Source organism: Lepisosteus platostomus, chromosome 3, assembly GCF_059453375.1.
Source record: "Lepisosteus platostomus isolate fLepPlt1 chromosome 3, fLepPlt1.hap1, whole genome shotgun sequence".
NCBI lineage: Eukaryota > Metazoa > Chordata > Actinopteri > Semionotiformes > Lepisosteidae > Lepisosteus > Lepisosteus platostomus.
Window position 1 is genome coordinate 12,286,809 of NC_142613.1, and position 19,931 is coordinate 12,306,739.

Here is a 19,931-nt window from a genome sequence, read left to right on the forward strand (position 1 = left end):
TCCCTCTAATCGAATACGAGAAAGCACTCAGTTCTTTCCTAATTGTCATAAATGTCTGAGGGCAGAGCGCCGCCCAATATGATGTAATCTTTGCTTGTACGGTTTGAGTGTGTGGGAAATCTAGAGCCCTGCAGCATCAGAGATCTGCTTGAGTCACACATATACACAGCGTACACACCTGCAGAGAGAAAAACTGCAGGGTAAAAGGAACTGCCCAGGTCGAAACTGAAAGGAGACTGGCCAGTTTTGAGTGCACTGGGGCAGCTATTGTGAGGAACTGTTTTTTGTTGGAGCTACACTGGCCCTGCAATTTTGAGATGCCCTCAGACCACCTACTGGTTAATAATCCAGCAACAAATATCCAGCAACACCAAATTCACATCTGTCCAACAAAGCCAACCAGTCCAGTTTCAAAATATTTTTCCATATATAAATATTGTCTTTGGGCGTCAATTGTGAATTGATGTCGACTGTACTGCTTTCAGTGTGTTTAATCTTTTGCAAAAGGGTCATCAGTTCAGACAAGATGGAGATTCTCATCTAAACCACATTTCCCAGAAAGCAAAGGGGGATAGCCTGCCAAGCCCCATCACCTGACCAATTGGACAAATATAATTGATCAGGTGACATTTAAAACTAGGAAGCTGAGGCTCTCATTTTAGGCTGTACCAAAGGAGAATGGAACCAAGAAGCTCCCAGCCATGAGCCTATGGACTTGAAAAATGATTTTTTCTACACTTTAGCTGAAAAAAGATTGTGTTTGAGAAGAGTTTTGGAGCTCGTAAACAACATAGCTGCCCAGTTACTTAAGAAAGGAAGTGAAAACGTGCAGTTAGAACTTAGAAGAAGAGTTTGGTTTTTGTTTGTGTTTAAGTATGTATCCCTGCACTGTAAAATAAAGAGCACTGCTTTTATTTTACTTTGTAGCTGAGCTGGTATCTGTTTTGCCTAGACCCACCTATTTAAAGGTCCGGTTATGGCACCACTCAAGGTATGCGACACTATTAGAAAGAAGACAACTCTAGGCTAAGGTGCCACCCAAGAGCAGTATTTGTAATTTGCACTTTTATGGGAATGAATATTAATTATCTCTTTGTCCAATTACAACATTACAGGAAACTGAACTTATGAATTGTCCTTTTGCAAATGAGGTGTTTTGGCACGTCTGTTTCTAACTGTTATTTATTTATTTTTCTGGTAAAGAATGCTCATTGCACTTCTCCAAAAAAATGTGATGCTTTATAACTTATAATTGCCCTAGTTGATGAATTGACAACCCCCTGAAAGGACACTAATGGATAAAGACCCCACCTAGTGGCCAGTCTCATCATGTGGCAGCAGTGGCGAAGACTGTATTTTACTGTATATCTTTTTTATAAAAGCTGTTTTTGCTTCGCCTCCATCTCGAATGGTTTAAATACACACGCACAGCCCAAGGACACGGAGAAAGCACCCTGCACACAAGCTCTGCACACAGAGAACCTGCAAGGCCAGAGGCGCAGTGAGGTCGGTGGAGAGACAGGAAAGGGTCGATGAAGTTTGCTTCGCCTTTAAGAGCCTGTGGCCAGGGCAGAGGAAGAGGTGTCCTTGATGGGTGGCAGTGTTGTCTGAAAGCAGAGCTCGGAAATCCCCTCCTGTCAGCCCTCTGTTCCATTATAGAAAGCAGGGTGAGTCAAGGCCAGCAAGACACTTCTGGTTTACTGAAGGTGCAGTGCATTGAATTAAACAGGCCCCATCTGGGGGACGACAGAGCTTTACAAATAGATTGCAGTTATTTCATTATGGGTGAATCCTCCATGCAGTTCAAATTCCTCATTTTATATTTATGATTGGGCAGATGGATTTCTGATGAAGTGGGATTTTAAGGTTTTTCTTGGCCACCAGACATTGTTGATATGCCAGCATCCAAATATTTACTTCATTTTATTTTTCATCCCTTGACCTGGTTGGGTGCACTCGGTACTGCTGTTCCTGTAGAGGCTGTCCTGTGTCACTCCTTCAAATACTGACTTTCAACAAGAACACTGATAAAAAAAAACCCAGCATAGGCTGCCATGACACGGGGCATGAGATTTATGCAGTTATGACTAGTTCATTTTACAAAAGGTATTTAAGTGTGTTTAATATAGATGCCAAAAGTAAGTCCATTTTATTGCTTAAGGTATAGCACAATTTAATGGCCTTGATCTATGCACGAATCAAATTGCTATTTCTGTAATGTTAAATTCCATTTGTAAAATAAAGATAACAAGTACAATTTACTAGTTGTGGGACACCATAACCTCTGCTGTTCAGTTTTACTTTCTTCCTGTCATCAAATTAATATTGCTTTTGGAGAAAAGTGCAACAATAAGCAAAAAACAACAACAGCAACACTGTAGTCACTGAATGGATCTCTTATGGAAGTGACATTCTAGAGCTGCCCTTCTCTTTCACAAAAGACAAAAAGGTCGCCCGGTTTGAAACGAACTATCCAGTTCCCCCGCGCAGCAAAACAGGCCACACTCTGTTCCCTCCGTTTCCTTTCTCACAGCCGCCCACTTCCTGCAGAAAAGGGCCGCATCCTGTAGCCTGCTTCCTGTGGGAAGTGACACACGTTTCCTGCATGGGCAAAAAGGAGCACCAGCCCTGCACATGCACGGCACTGCGTGCAAGGTGCAGCCCTTGTCTGAATCACTCCTTTCTGGACTGTAAAGTCCAACCAGCAACCCGAACTTGCTGGTCCTTTGCAGGGCGAGCTAATGGCAAGTCACACCATTTCAGAAAAGCTTTTAACGTTGTTTGCATTCAAATGTGACTAATGAATACATTTCCTGTGGAGATTTGGTGGCTGTCACGCCAAGGAGCAGACCCTACTTGTACTAGTGGTTTCACAGACTTTGATTAGCATTAACCTTGGATGGACTACTGCTTTTTGAGGTTGACAAGTCTGGACCTATTGCTAATCTTGGTCTTTGAAACCAGGCCGGAGTGTCTGGGCAGTTTCAAACTACGCTGTGGGGCCAAATTGGCTCATTTGGCAAAGGTCTAATTGAAAGCCAAGACAGGAAACTGTCATCCAGACCTGCTCTACATTATATAAATGTTGGCAAACTTGATGAAGGCATGGGTGCATTAGAAGTCAAGTGGGGATGCTTCACCTAGCCCAGTAATTGAGATACCTCAATTTCACCTTTAAGATTTCACCATTATCACCATTTGTCTTGAGTGCACTGTCTTCAGTCGGGCTGTGAGATCTGCACTTAGAGAAGAATCACAAGGCCCAGTGGCACATGTTGCAGAAGTTTGAATGTTTTTGTCTCCTCTGCCCATGCAGGTAATTGAACTATAGTGAACCATTGACTCAAGTAGCAAATGTCCAGAAATTCTGGTGCAAAAAGGAATGTGACTATTCCAAACTGCAAGAAGAATGAGTTTTCAGGAATTTGTTTCTTACGATGCACAAGTCTGCATGTGTTTGAATATTTTATTAGCTGCAAGGATGCAATAATGTCAATGTCTTTTAAGGTTCCTATGTCTAGGAGATGACTGGATACAAGAAAAATGTTTATAGACTACTTATGAGCTATTTTCCAAAGTAATCTGCATTAGAGTTATAACATATGTTCACCATTCATATCACCTTTAAGAACTAACTGTTCAGGACCTAGGACAGTTCCATTCGTACTAGGAAGATTGATTCTTATTGATCTGTTCAGTGTAGGGTTCTGATGTAAATATAGCTGGATTCTTCATGGTTACTGCGTTTTCACCTTCAAAGGATAAGAGGAAACCTGCACAGCTAGATTAACAGTAATTCTGTAGCTGCACAAGCAACTGCACTGAGATGTTAGTTGGATCCATTGAGCTTTCACTTCTGGGGCTATAACCATTTGAACTTGAGACAACTTTGAAATTTTAAAAGGCTGCAGATTGGGGTTTGAGACTGCAAAATCAGCTTGTGAATGAAAATACAATGATGGGACCAGTTCTTCTGGACTGTATCCAGAAGACAGAATGTGTTGCTTTGAATCAGAAAGTGCTGCAGGAACTAAAAACTCCAGAAAGAGACCACCCGAAAGGAACAGAATTTTAAGATTGGCTTTTATTGACAGTCGAGTTGGTTGAAAGCAATTACAAAAATCAAAATTACAAACAAGGAGAAATGAAATAAAATCACCATATAAGCAAGTATATAAAACCAACCACGTAATGTAAAAAATAGATAAAAAAACAGTAGCAAGATGTGCCCAGCAACAAATTGCTATACAAAAGCAATTCCTTTATATAATATTAAAAGCTTTTCATTTTGTCTTTTGTTTAATCTCAAGACAGTAGCAGGATTATGTACATTCAGTTGAAATCTGTGTTGAAATCTTAGATGTAACAGTCGATTGTCATTTGGCTTACATTTGGATTATGTGAGTGCGGAAGAAAAGCTTTGTGCTTGTGTGTTGTTTTGGCTCTGTATATAATCAGATTTATGTTGCACAATCAAACGCTTCTGACTGCACTATCCTCACATTCCAATGCATTGCAGAGTAATCATCAGGCCACCAGTGGACAGTTTTGTCATGGCCAGATGGACAATCCTTTATCAACCATGGCTCAGCCTTGGATTAACAAGTGCGTTTATTATATTCAGCATTAACCCGGAGTTTGGGCACGCCCACCTCAAGGGGACGGGGGTGGGTCTTGATGCTGATTGGCTGGAGGGGTGAAGAAGGCCTGCTCCTCATTGGCCAGCTGGTCACAGGGGCTGCGCAGGGTCTTTTCGAAATCCAGCAGCTGACCCATGAAGTTGAAGTTGGGCGAGATGTTGGACTTGCGGCGCTTCACGAAGTCATAGGCGTCGTTCAGCGAGAGGCCCAACCGCTGCATGAGGTACGCCACGGTGACCGTGACTGAGCGGCTGACCCCAGCCAGACAGTGCACCAGCACCCCGCTCCTCTGGGACAGGGCTTCGTCTGAGAAGAAAGAGGGAAGGGACACCCCAAAAAATAATGAATACACCAGTTTTGGCAACAACTGCTTGGATACTACGTATGTGGAACAAAAGCATAGCTGTGGTGAACTAGATTTCAGAAGGACTGAGTTTTGCAGAATCTTGGCAACTTTAGCAAAAGCTTGCACTTTCGATACCCTAGCTCGCAAAAGAAAAATATGCCTAAAACTACCAGAGCTGTCATTTCAACCCCAGCAACAGAACAAAGGATGCAAACAAGTGGAGTCCATTCATCCCATCTTGCTCATTTGGTAGTATGCTAGCTAAGTCAAACTAAAATTGTGTCCTGCTTATTCTTATATGTGCCTAAAAAGTCTGGTCCTCAGCACCTGGCTGGGAAGTGTACCAGGTCCGGGAGTGTGTTCCAGATATTCACAACTCTGTGTAATGAAGCCTTTCCTTTTCACTGGCCTGAATGAAGCCCCTTTTAGGATTGTAGTGATTGGACTGTATAAGACACCAGTATCTTTATTTTTTCAACATGTGTATGCATAAGAGGTCTAAGTGCCATTTGTTAAGCAAGTTAACAAGAATCGTGCCATCACAATGTCTTCCCCTTTGTTACTGTTTTCGATTGCAATATCAGTCCTTCTCCGGCAAGAACCTCTCTTTGCAGTCACGTTTTTATCAGTATCTACATCTACCTCTTTCTCTTCATCAGATTAACAACTTGAAGGTCTGCTGAGTGGCCATTCTCTCAATCTGATCCTAATGGACCTGCATAACATCCATTTGGAAACAGCTACTTAGCAATTCTAATCTTCCAAACTCTTTAATAGCACTGCCTACTTTTTGGAGCTTCTCATTAATGAATTCAACTGGGTCAAATGAACAGCTAAAAAAAAGTAACTGGAGCATTTAAGACCTTATCTGCTATTGCTCTTACTTCCTTCCTCCTCTGTTATGCACATTCAGACTTCTGAGTAATTCTCTTCTGCGCCGTATGATTAGACTGCCAATGAAGCAATGTCATCATATATAACAACTCAGCAGGACAGAAAAGGCTGGTGTGTGTGAAGGCATGTGATAAGTCTATCACAGCATCGTGCTTCCCCCCAGAGGGGCTGCTGTAATCATCTATTGGGAAACTGACGGGGTTATGTGGTGCACAAGCTGGTCAATACGAACAGTAGAACCATAAACCAGAAGTGGTGAAGAAATCAGCTGATGTACTGTATAAACTCTTTTGCCCCAGGCTGCTGGTCTGAAAGGGTTAAGGATCTGAACTCGTCTCACTGCAGTTTTTCGAGAAGACTGCTGCTATTTTTGACCATGACCTAATTTACAGTAAGCCCTTGCAGAGTAAGACACAGCTTGCTGGTAAGAATGGCTAAAGAGATCTCTAAATTGGTCCATTGTTTAATGGAAGCTGGGAAGGACACAGGGAATAAAGAGTCTAAGACTCCCAGTCGTCTGCCAAGTCAGATTTAGGCAACAGATTAAATCAAGGCAGGAGGTCAAAGAGTCTTGATGTAACCTCTGGCGTCACTTATAAAAAGACAGCAATTTCTCTCTGCAGGAAAACACATCTTTCTGTCATTGTGAAAGTCAAGGAAACAGAAATCACTGTTTGTCTCTATTTATTTCCAGTTCTTCATGCATTAAGGTCAGTTTATCTGCAAATGAGCAGAATTAGAGTAGGTACTGGAAAAAAGTGAATCAAGACTTATAATCAGATTTTTCTTTTCCACATTACATCACGTCTTCAGAAAAAGAGAGTGCACAGCACTTGAAGTAAAATGCCTGATCAGCCTCCTTCTCAAAGTAAGCTTTGATGTTCTGACTAATCATTTTTACCAAACAGTAAATGAAATGGTACTGTACTCTCCATTAATAGTTCAGAAACAATAATTTATTTATGGAGCCCTGCTGCTTTTAATATGAGTTTCTGTTGTTGATTCTGCATTGATTGTATCAGCCAGGCCAAGTAACTGTATTAATGCTGAAAACGCTGGATGACCAGAGAGAGTAAGAGGGAAGAATACTGCCATTGCACACTGCTCTGAAATCCTTGATTGAACCTGTTACCGTATTTGTGTAGGGTGTGACTTTTTTTAGTCAAAGGCCATAAAACTACTCAACCAAAAATGAAAGTCCAATATTTTCCCTTAATATCTGAGTTTCCCTGTTTATTCACCCATGAGTTGTGTGACACAATCCTGAATGAATTTTAAAAAAAATAGCAAGTGAGTCCACCTCCAAATGTTCCTAGCAACACATCTCACAAAGCAGACAAAAGCCAAGCTGTTTCGTCACTCCCCTCCTCTGCGTGCAGCACGATCACAAACAGGTTGTGCTGTCAGTGGCCAGTCCTCACTGCTTTGTAAGATGTTCCAAGGGACATATGGAGTGACAGTCCCTTGCCTATATATAAAGCATACAAAATGTCATTTGAACACACACAGATTCACACAGTGTGACATATAAAACAATCAAGGAAACCTGGACTTGTGATAATTTCGATTTTTTTTTTGGGGGGGGAGGGGATTTTAAAAGTCTTTAATGTGTTGGACAGAATTCTATATCAAGGGACCAAAAAAGGTTAATACGTATAGTAAAGCAGCACAAGTAAGCAATTAAGAAATGTAATAGCTAACAAATTATATAACACATCTCCCCTTTTAATGTCTAACAGGGTGATCATTCTCTGCAGAAATACCTTGCGCTATCATGTTCACTCACCAATGAACTGGATAGCCTCTGGGAAAAACTGCGACAGGTTCTGACTCCAGTGGTCAGAAATGGGGATCTGCTTGTATCGGAAATCTCCATTCTTCTCGAAAATGTTGGGCAGATTAGGGGTGACGTTGAGGATGTAACGGATTCCCAGTTTGGACAGCGTGTCTCGATCAGCGGAGTGTTTAGCGCAGCCCAGGTAGAGGTTAGGCAGGATCTGCACAGGGAATGGAGGCTGGGAGCTGGGGCTGGGGTTGTCTGATTCCGGGCCTGTCCCACTCAGCGGGTCTCGGTCTGGGTCTGAGTCCCCATCAGAGCCCAGGGAACCCAAGCGGAGCCCCCCGAGACCCAGCACTGAGGCAGGGGGGGCGAGCCAACGGGCAGATACACTGGTACCACTCTCACAGTGCTGTGGGTACAATCTGTGGAACATCTGAAAACCACCTGAAAGAGGAAACGCAGAGAGATCAGAGCCTAACGGAGCCACTGAGCCATTTTAAATCTTTCTTTTAGTGCCTGCACCTAAAACACAGCCCACACCCAAACACAACTGTGGCTAAGGGCCTTTACTTTCAGTTTTCACGCATTGTTGATCTTTTACTAAATTTAGAAATGAATTAGTTCAAGAGAAAATTTGCCATCAGAACTGAGGTTAATTGTTAATGATGATGCATATAAAAAAGGCACCTTAGGTTTCAAAAAGGCATTTGTGCCTTTTTGAAATAAGCCTTTTGTACAGTTGCCAAAGTTTTACCAGTCATCCAAATTTCTTTTTTCTTTTTTAACCCTCTAACTCTAGCCCTTATTTTTCTAACCCTGAACATGCATAGTATCTTCAAGTTTATTTAATGAACTACACATGTACTGAAGCAAGATGTTTTCTTAAAAGAATGTTGCAAAAATATTTCAGCATGTAACTAAAGCTATTGACACCCAATTTTGTCCAGAACGTAATCAACATTCTGAAAAGCTCTCCCTTATTTCAGACATCCTAAAGCTGACCTGTCCCTTAGTCATTTCTACAGTGACTAAAGTATTACAGTATAATTAACACTGGAAACACTTTGTCACTGATAATCAGTAATTTAAATCATGCTACATGCATTGCTTTGTAGTTATTCTAAACCTTGTAAATAATTATAAGAAAACCTTATAAACACCCTCTGGGTCTGCTTAAAAACACATAAAAGGTTTCAAATGGCACGACTCGTCTTGCTCATTCAATTCCTAATTGCACCCAAAATCTAATCTGGCTTATTCATGGAAGGACCAGTTTTAAGAACTTCCGTGGGCAGTTCAATTCAAAGACCCGCAAACACTCTGTGCAAAGAAATCCTATTTTCAGCCGCAAAAGAATCACCTCTTCATTTCCAGTTGAGATGCCATGCTCCTCGTTTGTTGTTGAACACCCTTTGTTTTCATGTTTTAAAAATGACCTTGGAGATCAATTCCTTTACAGTAAGTTTCACTGGTCTTAAGACCAGTCATAACTCTGGCCACTCTACTTCAAACTCTTTCCAGAACATCAGTATCTATTTTTGACATGTGGTGACTGAGCAAAGTGTTTAAAATTAACACTATTTTGGCACATTGTATTCTTGTAACATAACGTACTTCAGGGGGGCTATGTCCAACAACTTCAGCATACTCCACTGTACACAGACTCTCCTCAACTTGCTTGCCATGATTTCTAACTTATCTGCTCTTACTGGTTGATTGGGTGATGATGAACAGACACAGGTGGGAATGACACTGTATAAGAAGTGCCCACAATTATTTTTTTTCAGATAACAGTTGTTAACATTGAAACCCATCTTATTATGGCTTCTCTTCTCCCTAATGTATTATGCCATTCTAAGTGAGGGAAGTTGAAAACTCTTTTTCCTCTCAGTTTTATGATATGCATCGCTGATGCTGTTGTGCAGTGAACTGTTATAATTGATAGCCTATAGCACTGATATTCACTCCTAGTCCTGAACAATCGCAGTATCTTCTGGTTTGCCTTCTTCTCTGGACCATGAACTACATTTTTGAATCAATTGTTCACTTAATAGATCTGTCTCTGTTATTAATGTTTCCAAGTCTTTACTCACTGAAAATTATGAGTTACCTATAAAACCTTGTGGACAGCAGCTCGCAGGATCTGGAATGAATATTACTGGCCTACAGCATATTTATGTACTGTAAATACAGTACCATCTTCATTCCACACTGAAGAATACTACACTTTTTATTTCTCTTTCTTAGTTAATTTAAACACCTAATAGGTGTCTTTACAGTGCAACGCTATACAATCGTATTTTTCACAGAGCAACCCTCAAAGACAGGAATGATCCCAGATCACCGACCACTACAGAAATAAAGACAAAGGCAATGAAGCTGTGAGCGTGGCGCAGTACAGTCTGAAATGAGTTCTGTGAAAAAAGGCACTTTGAGAGCTCACTGCAGATGGTTCACCACATTTCCTGGAATAACCAGCGAGAATATTAAAGTTGCCAAAGTGGAAGTAAAGACAGAGAAAGAAGGCCCAACAAACAACAAAAAAGGATGTCCCGCAAAACAGAACTGAAATGGGACGACAAAGAAGATGACATTAACCGCATGCTGTTGGGGCTTTCTAACATATAAACAGGATTGCAAAACTTTTAAATCTGCACTGCTGTTCCCGGTAGAGCACAGGCAATTGTGTTAGTCATATTCTTTTGGCTCCCGCAGTTCCTATTTACATTTCAAGTGCTTTTTTAAAGCCTCGCGTTTTAAAGCCTCTTACGCTCTCTGATTGTTCTAACAGAGGAGGAATCGTGCATTAGATTACCTTTCGAAAAACACATGCCAAATGCTTTTAATTGCCACCCTGTTGCTGAAGGCTTTCTATTCTAGGCCTAATGGTGAAACAATTTATTTTTAATGTTCCCTTTGTTAGGGAACATCAGAAAGCAGAAAAAAAATTGCATTGTTAGGAGGGACCTAGAATTTTTCTCACGTGTACAGTACAGTAAGTGAGCTGTCAATCACTAAAACAATGAAGCACATAACAGCAAGGGAGTATTTTTTACTTTAAAAAGAGGGTATGATCTACAAGTCCTGCTCACTTTGTATAGGCCAGATTAGAGCTGAAGGGGCTTATACAACCTGAATCATCCCAATAACCCCACACATTTCATTTAATTTACATTTAATATAATAAAACCACTTGAGATGCATCATCTCCTTTTCAAGGGGGTCCATATTTCCCAGATGTATGTGCTACAAGCCTTAGTTTCTGCTTTTTACACATTGAAAAAGCAAAAAATATTGTTGTTGGAACGGTAAAAATATTGCGTGTGCCATCCACTTTCCAACCACTTCATCCAGCACAGGATCGCAGGGGAGCCAGAGCCTATCCCGACAAGCCACGGGCGCAAGGCAGGATACACCCTGGATAGGATGCCAGTCCATTACAGGGCAAGACACAAGCAGCCAATTTTTCCAGAAGCCAATTAACCCACCAGGATGTCTTTGGATTGTGGGAGGAAACCAGAGCGCCCGAAGGAAACCCATGTGAACACAGGGAGAACATGCAAACTCCACACAGACAACACCCCAGGTCCACAATAGAACCAAAGGCTGCAGTGCTGTGAGCTAGCGATGCTAATCACTGTACCACCATGCCACCCTAGTTTCCTTCAGTATGCAATCAAACTATGGCCCACAGATCATGGAGCGTTTCTATACATACTCCACAGCATTGTCATATAAGGTTCAGGCAGCCTTCATCAAAACACCTTCCTTACAGAAAGAAAACATCAAATGGAGAGGATGGTAGGACTTTTGGTCCAGAAACAGTGGAGTTGGAGTGCCCAGTACTGGGTGCCAGTAACTGGACTCACCTTTCAGGTAGTACACCTGACAGCCGTCTTTCCTGAGAGTGTGCAGCATGACCGCCATCACTGAGTCCTCTTCCTCCTCCAGGGCGGTGGGGCCCCCGCTAGGACCCGCCTCGCGGCCCTCGTCGTACAGCAGCACGGCGTGAGTGGCGCAGCGGCTGGCGAAGCCCTCCCTCTCCTCGGGGCAGCGGATGAGCGAGGGCACCGTGAGCTGCCCGCGCCTCAGCCTCCTCAGCAGGATGGACGGTATGGCCACGCTGATGGCGCCCACCACCCGCAGAGCCTCGTACATCTCCCGCGGGCGGCAGTCCAGCACCAGGACCCCAGGTTCCGGGCTCAGGTCCAGCTCGCCGCACAGCCAGGACGGCGAACGGGCCAGTGCCTCCATACCTGCGGCCTTCACCCCTCTACCGTCGTGGGGCCAGAAGGGCATTCACAGCTTTGCCGATGGGGGACCCTGGGCGTATTCTGGGGCTGGGCATCAATTTGAAATCCTCTGAAGGCACAGGCTGAAATCACCACAACATAAAAAAGAGTTTCAGCAGCAGAGGATCATGGGAGTGCAGCTGGCCTGATGGGAGTGAAGGCTGGGGCGTCGTGCGCAGAACTCCATCCAGTTGTGCTCCGCTACAACCCAGCGGCTAGATCACACACACAGAGCCTTGTTCCTCTTCCCTGCCCTCACAGAGACGCGGAAATGTCACCCCAGGGGACTGTCTGTTGAAGACACGTGAAGAAGATCAGACGAGGTTGTTCTGAAGTGAAAGAGGGTTCAAAAAACCTGCTGGCAAATGGGAAAGAATGGATCGTTCACAACTGGTGGTGTGTTTTTGGCCTTTCTCAAGCATGTGTTTATTGTTTTGGCATCCAGCACGGGTGGCGAGCCTGTTGAAATGAGAGAAGGTGGCCTGCAAAGTGTTACCCAGTATTTGGCTGGAACTAAACTATCCTTGAGGTCACAGTCATGCTCTCTGGTGTCCACTTAAACTTTAGACCAACTCAGGCAGAATGACCTCTGATTCACCTGATGCTAGAGGGACACACCAGGAGCTGCTCATGAAGAGGCAGGGAGCTCTCTAAGAATTTACATCTCACCAGTTTAAAAGTGCGATTGGAATGGTTCACTCCACCATGCCACTTAGACTGAGTCAAGACATCCAAATGACTTGAACATTGGAAAAGATTCAGCCCAAAGCTTGCAGGCACTTTTATTAATAAGGTGGCCACTTGCTGGCTTCAAGGGAATCTCATACAAAATATGCCGTGTTGGTCTTTAAAAGAATAGTTTATGCAGTATTAAATATTTAACTCATTTGTACACTAAATTCATTTACGAAAATATGTATTTTAAGATATCCAAAACGCGTCAAGTATGTGTCAGGTCAGTCCTCAATTATAGAAAAAGTCTTTGGATTTTCATTACCATTGGTTTTCTGACAATGCGAGGAATTCTCACATATGCTCATTCTGGATCCATCCTGTAATGCAGTCTGGGCATTGTAGATGCACCCTGCTTGTTTCTGTGGGATGTGGTTCAGTGGATCAGGATTCCCTCAAAGCTCTCTTCCCCAGATGTCTTTACTCCACAGAAAAACCACCTGCATGCCCCTGCTTCTGCACTGCACTGGATTGCACTGAGTGGATTCCTTTACCTCTCAGCTGCAAGGCTGCAAAAAAAACATAAAACATGAAGAAATTATTTAAGAAGAAAATTATGAAAAAGGACAACATCATAAAATAAGAAGTCACCACCAGAATATGACTCAGAATTATTACTATTCAAAAGTATAACCATTCAAACTTGTTATTATTAATTGTATTTGCTATAATTGGGTTGGTAGTAGCGGTTTCCGTCATTGTCCTTTTTCTTGTTCAAGATTCAAGTTCAAACTCAAAAATGATTGCAGAGAACACAATTCGTTTTCTACAAATGTCATTGAGCAGCAACAAAAGCGTAGCGCACAAATGCTCAATTTTAATTAACCCTGACAACTTGTTCACGGCGTCTGAGCCCATCCAAAAGATCTTGGCAAAAAAAAAACGACCACTTAGTGACCGCGCGTGACTGCAGCGATCCACGCACATTTGGGAAATTAAACGATCTGTTGCGCACTTCAAAATACGGCGAGCAAATCAACCCACTTTGGTATAAATAACCATTGAGAAAGTGTAGAACAAAGCCACCATCGAGATCTGCCATTTATGAGGGAACTGCACAAGTGATACACTATATGACTACAAACAAAAGCAATAGCAGTTTCACACTTGAGTTGTTATACTGTAATTGCAGCAAAGTTAAATTGGGAAGTTCGTGATGAACCACGCTCTTTCTGCAACCGCTGCATCATAAACGCTGCCTTTGAGTGGGTTACAAGACCAGATAAAATGTTGTTTTTGTTGACCTTAAAAACAAAGAAACTTTATATCATAACTTAATAACTTCCATGACGATGACTCGCACGTACTTACAGTACATGTGTACTTGCAGTTACAAGGTGACGTTAACTTTACGGGTCTAAAGAATTAAGGACGGTGCTGATTTACAGTACAACATCATCATCGTCAGAGAAAGTGCTTTGTGTCGTTATGTTTTTGCTAGGCTAAAACCATGTGTGTTTCTTATTGACGAAAAAAAACACATTATAGTGGTTTCAGATCTTGAAAACACTTATAGAGGTGTCGGCGGCTAACAGATTTTTGTCTCATTTTAATCTTTTGAGGTCAATGACTGAAACTAGCGATACTCCCCCTAGGCTTGTTGCTCTGTAGTGAAGACATGGCACATGTCTCGCTTAGGGTTGTCTGAGCTGGATAGAGAGCACATACAGAATGTCGCACTAAAATAACTGTAACAGAACACCAGCACTGCAGTAAGAAGTATATTAACTTACCCTTTCTGATGATTTGTTTTGTTGTCCTTCTTTTGCAGTCCAGCTGCACTAATGGGAAGACGTTGATAATCATGCAATAATCATCTTCGATCGCAACTGAAGACAGGCTGCTGTACCATATTCAGTATGTATTTAAAAAAAAGTGATTCAGCGCTGTGGTGACTGATAAAAGAGCAGGCGGGGTATACCGACTTGCAGTCATTCACCAAAGAAAAACGAAATGAAAGCGAGAGATTGCTTTCCTTGGAAGCCCCCTAACCGAAAAATGAAGGTTTTGTTTCAGAATACTTAAAATGGGATTTCGACTCTCGAATCCTACGATTTACTGGCATGAAAGTGCGAAGGTGCGTTATTTTTCACTGTGGAGTTTCAGTCGTCTTGCCCCACACCAGTTGGCCCGTTAGTATTCAATGTGGGATGTAATAATGCGGCTTTTTAAATTGCAGGCATAAGACAGAAGGAGAAACAACGCATTCGGTTTTGTATTTATATTTGTATTTTAACTTTCCGCTGCGCACACGGGTCATTCTCTGGCGTAGACAGAAAAGGCGACTGTCAGTTGCCTAATTCTTTAGAATCTTCAAGAGACTAAAAATTAAGTGCAGCGGCCATGGCGGTATAACAAGAAAGCGCTTTAATGACAAAATAAGACGCTTCTTCTGCTTCTACAAAAAGCCACCGAGTCAAGCTTTTAAACACCGAAATTAATCCAGGTATTGTAGCGCCGATACGGGACGACTCGGATTTGACAGGCGGTTTCTCGCGAATCTCCGGCAGTGTAAAGCTCATATCAATGGTCTCAGAAAAATGCTGTCAGACTCTTCGCCCGGCAGATGAAAACCGCTGAAGGCGTGTGGTCTACATACACATCCTTTTCCCCTTTCGATTCACAGTATTAAGGATGTCCGGATCTCTTGCAAAATAAACAAAACAATACAGTAGGAAACCGAGTTATTTGAGCGCGCAAATGTAGGTGCTGCTTTTGTACAGATGCGTATCAAATGCGTTTTCGTGGTGAAACATAATCGTTTGGCTTTCATAGTACCACGGTGGGCGGTGGAGTACTTGATGTCCTGCCGCCCAAAAGATGCAGGAAAGCGTACATTAGGCGTACTTTTTTATGCCGTACCCTCCAAGTTAAAATGCAATTCAGTAGCCGCTTAAAATCCATATTCTGTAACCGTTTCGGATCCGTGAACTGCTTTTTGAACTAAGGAATTGTATAAAGATGCAATGTCAGGAGAGAAGGCAGACGGGCAGAATTAAGGGGGAAACAAATCATGTACTGTACTTCAGTCCCTTGCTGCTTGCCACGAAAATAAAAGTGGATCCTAAATCAGGCCTCGTGTGTTTCGTAACACTGAGAGGTAGGGGGAGTTAAGGCAAACGAGAACTGGCACAGCAATTAAAACGCAGGTGTAACGTTCCGTGATTTTGGAAATACTTTGCCCGTCCACTCGAGGTTATGTGTGTTTAGCTTCTGTCTTGTACCATAACCGAGATCAAAATGCACACTCATTATGTGAATCGAATCGAAAGGCATTCGAATGCAGGAAAAGATAGGGTCAAGTGCAGGCAATAAATTATGTAACCAAGAGTCTTCGTGCTGCAGGAGACTTGCTAAGCACGCCACCGTGCATTACATAACTGATACAGCAGGTCTATGCCAAGGAAGACAATATGTCGAGTATTTTATATCTCGTAGGAAAGCAGGCTTTATCGGCAATCCTGTCAATTAATTCCCCAGTCTGCAAATTGTCTGAGGAAATAAAAGCCTACTCCGAAGTTATGCGTATTTTTAATTGTTTCCAAAGCCTACGTTTGGCTGCGGTTAGTCAATATCAATGTCTCCTTTACGAATGCAACTTAGGGGAATTCTGTGACTTTTGCTTGAACTTACAAAGCTGATTGGCTTTCGATGTACAGTAAATGAGGTAATAATGCTGATAAATGTGTCTACATATCTGGTGATGTTCCCTTGGTTACTAGTCAGATATTATCTGTAGCGTGTAGAAGTATTTTTAACTTTCCGGTCCAGTTATTGTTAATGAAAACTGTAATGTTAGGATGGAGACACCGCTCCTTCCCTGCCTCTGCAGTTTTCGGTAATCCTGGGAAAATTTTAATTCTTCTTGCCTTCTGCTATAAGACTGTACAACGCATCCACCTTGCGTCCGGGCAGAGGCAACATTGACAGTGACCTGTTTCTGGACTGAACAGTAAACTGACACATCTGTTCTTTTTCTTTTCCCGTTTACAACCGTTTTTTTGTGCAATATATGCCAGGGACCCGTGCAATACATTTATATTTATATTTAAATCTATATTTACATCTATATTTACAGTATATTCATATGTGCAATACCATTTTTCTGCGTACTGTTCTGTTCTAGTTTGTTCTTTGTATGTCCTGCACCGTGAGTAACTCTTTTAGTGCACCCCTCACTGTAGTGATTGTATTGTATGTATTGTACTATTATTATATCATTCGTTACACTGTGGCTGTGTTGTCTGTGTTAAGCTGCTGTTGCACTGCAATTTCCCTCACGGAATCAATAAAGTATCTATGATTTTTTTTATATGCCTTCATATATTACTTTATTTCTCTTTCCATTTTCAACACTCAAATATGACTGTTCCTTTTTGTAACGCACGCTGTAAGAGCAATCCTTTAACACTCTATAAGCACAGAAACTAAAAGGTTACAGCAGTTCTCTGATCGATATTTCATACGGGAAGTCTTAGTAACAGAGATGACCTCATCCCTGCTCCCGCGATGCTCATTTTCGTTAGTCACTCAGTCAAGCACAGCGCTCACCTCCCGAGCAGAGACTGTCACTGGTGCGAATTGAAGGCATTCTCGCGACTTCTAATTTCTTTTTGCCGCATTTGGGAATTGTCGTTCTAGTCACACGGAATGTGAGCATATCTTTTCAGACGATTGGATGAAGACGTACAGCAACAATGACAATGGTATGGCACCATTTAGAAAAGAATTAATTGTTACTATCCGTTGAACTGGATAATTCCCCATCGCCTTTTGCTTTACACCTGCGCCCCTGTTTCTAAAATGGCTGTGAAGTGTAGGTCTTTATTGTCACCTTAGTTCATATCTAACAGCGATACAACCCTGAAACCTGATCTCCTCAGAAACTAAGCCAACCGGGGCCTGGTTAATTCTTGAGTAGCAGACATCCTTTCTTGAGTCCACTACCAGAAAGCCTCTTGATCCTCCGTCTTGGGAGCTTATCCGTGAAACATAGGGCGCAAGGCGGGGACCAAGAGCAAACCACAGCTCATCCCCTATCACAAGGTCTTGGACAAAGGTACAATTTAATAATAGCCAGTAAAATCTTCAAGGCAGGGCACACACACACCAGCACATTGACAATTACGAGACACCAGTTAAACTGTTTTAGGAAGACAAAGCACAAACAGGGAGATCAAACAGCTACTCTCAGAAAGAGACGTCGTAAGGGAAGACTAATGTGCTTGCTGATTGCAAGTATGATCGGGTGCCCAGGAGTTGGGTCTCTTCTTTCTCCACCCAATCATCATCCCTTTAAGTTAACATTGGAAACTGTGCTGTACTGTAGAAGGTGGCATACAGTAAAAGGACTAAGATTCAGGCAGGATTCTGAATGATTTTGGGCCTGAACTTGTTGGAGAGCCTTGCAAATAGCTGATTTCTTGCAGATCCCCGGAAAAGCTCATGGAGAACAATTTTTGCAGGGACAGGGAAGAGTTCCTCTGCTTCTGCTGCTTGGAGGAATCTGTAAGCATTCTGTTCTCTGAATTATGATAAATATATTTCCTGTGAACTTCACACCTATGAGACTCATTACTTTCATCTTAATCAGGCCAAGTTCCACAGTGCCATTCAGGATAGCATCAGCTGAATGATGCTGCATTCACTGACAGCACTGCAAGTAAACTAACTCTTATTGACAATCCTGCAAGCCAACTCTCATTGATGACACTGCAACCAAACTAACTTTCATTAACAACACTGCAAGCAAACATAGACTCACTGACAACACTGAAAGCCAACTAACATTCACTGACAACACTGCAAGCAAACTAACTCTCATTGACAATATTCCAAGCACATTTACTCTCATTGACAATACTGCAAGTACACTAACATTCATTGATAACACTGCAAACAAATAACTAGCTAGACAATAGGGCTACTGTTGCTTTGTAAGCTGAGGATACCCTTGTCACCTCAAGCCATGACTGCACTTATGCTGCTTCTTGGGAAATGTTAGTCACAGCTGGCTAAAGACACAGACCAGGTTCAAACCAGGAATATGCCTGTGCTCAGAACAAGTTTGGGTCATTTACAAGCCCGTTCTATTGGACTTGAATATGTTCTGGATTTTTTGCCTGTGTGTGTGTCACGTTAGCCTCCCCCTGCCAGTTGTAGCTACGGGCTGCAGTCTTCCATAGATAGCAACAGGTCAGGGAGGTAGTTTGAGCCAAACCGATCCCAGAGCAGCGCTTGGGGAAACAATCTGTCTGCACCTCTTTTGTGCAAAAAAGATGTTGACGTCATTTCACATTCTTGTTTTGTTGCTGCCAGAGCCGGCTGGCTTCCTGACATTATTCGAGGAACGAGCCTCTGATTTCTTTCCTTCCTTCGGGGGGAGAGAACAGGCGATCAATTTTCGCTCTTCCCATAATTTCCATCCCCTGAAGCTTTAAAACGTCCCTGTCTAAGGAGCTGATTGCCCCCACCTGCATCTTCCTTTTTCATTCCTTGCTGGCGGTGTATCCTCTGATGTGTAATATTCTGTGATGCTCTGACATTGTTTCTCCTCAGTTATTATTTGCCATTGCGCTTTCTGGACAAAAACAGCTCCTGACAAATTTCCTCAACCCAGTTTGCCTGGGATAGTGCAGGCGAATCAGAATAGTGTTACACAAGCCAATCTGGTGATGGCACTTCAAAGTCAGGTTGGTCCGTGTACAGTGCTCATCATTAAGTGTGCACTGAGTATTCCTCACACAATGTGGTCACTGCAGTGTGTAGTACTGTATGTACAGGGTGTATGAGAAACAAAGCCAACTATGATGGAATGAAGATACAGAGTATATGGCCCCAGATGTCTTTCTCTGCTCTCTCCTGAAACCTCAAGTCAGCCATTCATTTATTGTGTGATGCTGGGAAGAATACTTTCATTAGAGTAGTGGGGACACATTGGTTAACATATGTCTATGTGACAGTGCGTTCCATGTGAAAAGCTAATGACCACATTAGATAGTTTTTTTCCCCCGAAATGACATGAAATAGAAAAATACATCCAGTTAAATACAGAAATATTCACACGTCTGCAAGAAAAAATTAAATGTGATGAATAATATCATACTGTATATACTGACCTATATAGACGTGCATTTCAGTTAGACTTTTATCTAGGAGAGCCAACACATTTATTTGTCTGCCCTGAACAATAGAATCCTTGAGAACTCTTCTCAATAGCCGTCTGGACTAGGACAGTGGGTATAGCA

At 42.4% G+C, this 19,931-nt stretch overlaps 1 protein-coding gene across 5 annotated transcripts; it reads right to left on the reverse strand.

The window, feature by feature from the left end:
• Positions 1-4,066: 4,066 nt before the first annotated feature.
• Positions 4,067-15,559, reverse strand: LOC148674406 (dual specificity protein phosphatase 7-like). 5 transcript variants are annotated; one of them, XM_088627112.1, is made up of 5 exons: positions 14,418-15,542; positions 12,950-13,193; positions 11,530-12,243; positions 7,667-8,104; positions 4,067-4,946 (listed from the first exon to the last, which is right to left on the reverse strand). In XM_088627112.1, the coding sequence occupies exons 3-5, from the start codon at positions 11,957-11,959 to the stop codon at positions 4,654-4,656; spliced, it is 1,161 nt and encodes a 386-aa protein (XP_088483238.1). In that variant the 5' UTR covers positions 11,960-12,243; positions 12,950-13,193; positions 14,418-15,542; the 3' UTR covers positions 4,067-4,653. The 5 variants fall into 5 exon arrangements, with proteins under 5 accessions (XP_088483238.1, XP_088483240.1, XP_088483239.1 ...); XM_088627114.1 differs by having other exon boundaries at positions 11,530-12,307; XM_088627113.1 differs by having other exon boundaries at positions 11,530-12,310.
• Between the last annotated feature and the right edge of the window lie 4,372 nt (positions 15,560-19,931).

Bases quoted from the DNA above. Each gene is read 5' to 3' on its own strand.
- LOC148674406 (XM_088627112.1), bottom strand. From the start codon at position 11,959: ATGCCCTTCTGGCCCCACGACGGTAGAGGGGTGAAGGCCGCAGGTATG. The intron at 8,105-11,529 runs GTGAGTCCAGTT...TTCCTCTTTCAG, and splicing joins TCAGGTGTACTACCTGAAAG to GTGGTTTTCAGATGTTCCAC. The intron at 4,947-7,666 runs GTGAGTGAACAT...CTTTCTTCTCAG, and splicing joins AGAGGCTATCCAGTTCATTG to ACGAAGCCCTGTCCCAGAGG.